The sequence below is a fragment of the Chaetura pelagica genome, unplaced genomic scaffold, assembly GCF_000747805.2.
Source record: "Chaetura pelagica isolate M959 unplaced genomic scaffold, ChaPel_1.0 scaffold10, whole genome shotgun sequence".
NCBI lineage: Eukaryota > Metazoa > Chordata > Aves > Apodiformes > Apodidae > Chaetura > Chaetura pelagica.
In genome coordinates, this window is record NW_009952263.1 from 5,421,616 (window position 1) to 5,422,845 (window position 1,230).

Sequence of the window (1,230 nt, forward strand, 5' to 3'; positions counted from 1 at the left end):
TTGGTCAGCAGCATGTTTGGAACGTAGCTGCACTAGACTAGGTAGTGTCCTGGAGTGTGAATGGCAACTTTGTGTTCATGGATTTATTGTAGTTGTAAAACTAACGCAGTGTGAAAAACTCTTTACCGTTTCTAATTTCTGCAGCTGCCATGTGAAGACCAGATCATCCTTCTGAAAGGCTGCTGTATGGAGATAATGTCCCTCCGAGCAGCAGTTCGCTACGACCCTGAGAGTGAGACTTTAACACTAAATGGGGAGATGGCCGTGACAAGGGGCCAGCTGAAAAATGGGGGTCTTGGCGTAGTGTCTGATGCCATTTTTGACCTGGGCATGTCTCTTTCTTCATTCAACCTGGATGACACCGAGGTTGCCCTTCTTCAGGCTGTTCTGCTCATGTCATCAGGTGAGAATAGAAATATATTGGGACCTCAACCATTTTGCAACTCTTTAGTCTTTGTCACAAGCCTGTTTTTAAAAGAAATAGGGTATGTTAGATCTTGCAGTGCTGAGTAATGTAGAAGAAATTCTTTCAAAATCCTTGTGCAGCTTAGAAATACTTCAGTGAGCACTAGGAAAAAAAATCAGGGTATTCAGAGAAGTGGGCATAAAAGTGGCTTTGGTAGCACACCTTGCTCAGTTTAGTACTTAGGGAGGAGGCAGGGATGATCATCAGAAACAAAACAGACCTGGTGCTGAGCCAGTTTGCCTTGAATGAAAAACCGATGTTTTAGCAATGTTTGTCCTTACAATACCATCTTCCCCTAGGCACTGCCATGCACTGGGCTGGAAGTACAGGTCATACATGTTTCCATCAGCTGTGCGTGCTTTCTTGTTTTCCTACTTAACAGCACCACTGCTTGCTAGAGGGCATTTGAGAGCTGTGCTGTTTCCCCACACTGGAACCAATTGCAACTGGTCTCTTGGTGACGTGATACAGAGGCAACACAGACCATTTTTCCAAAAAGTTTTTTCCCCTCTCAGATCAAGTATGTTTTCAAATATGCTTCCATTGACTCAGCCAGCCCAAAGAGGAAATTCCGTTCTTGGGCAGTGGCAGATTTGGCGAGGTTTTGTTTTAAGGCCACTTTGAACATTGGGCACTAAATAACAATACACAGACAGTGATGTAAAAGCATTAACTGTGTCTGGGACAGAAAGATTTCCACATTAATCACAGCAGCACTTGACCTTCCCAATCAAAACATTTTGATTTTTTTTTAGTTCCCTACA

General features: G+C 43.5%; 1 protein-coding gene across 2 annotated transcripts in view; it reads left to right on the top strand.

Annotated features, from left to right (window-relative positions):
- THRB (thyroid hormone receptor, beta) overlaps window positions 1-1,230 on the top strand; it is a 46,188-nt gene that overhangs the window by 43,735 nt on the left and 1,223 nt on the right. For both annotated transcript variants that reach the window (XM_010007518.1, XM_010007517.1), the window contains exon 6: window positions 145-403. In XM_010007518.1, the coding sequence (XP_010005820.1) occupies window positions 145-403 (259 nt within the window). The remainder of the gene's footprint in view (window positions 1-144; window positions 404-1,230) is intronic.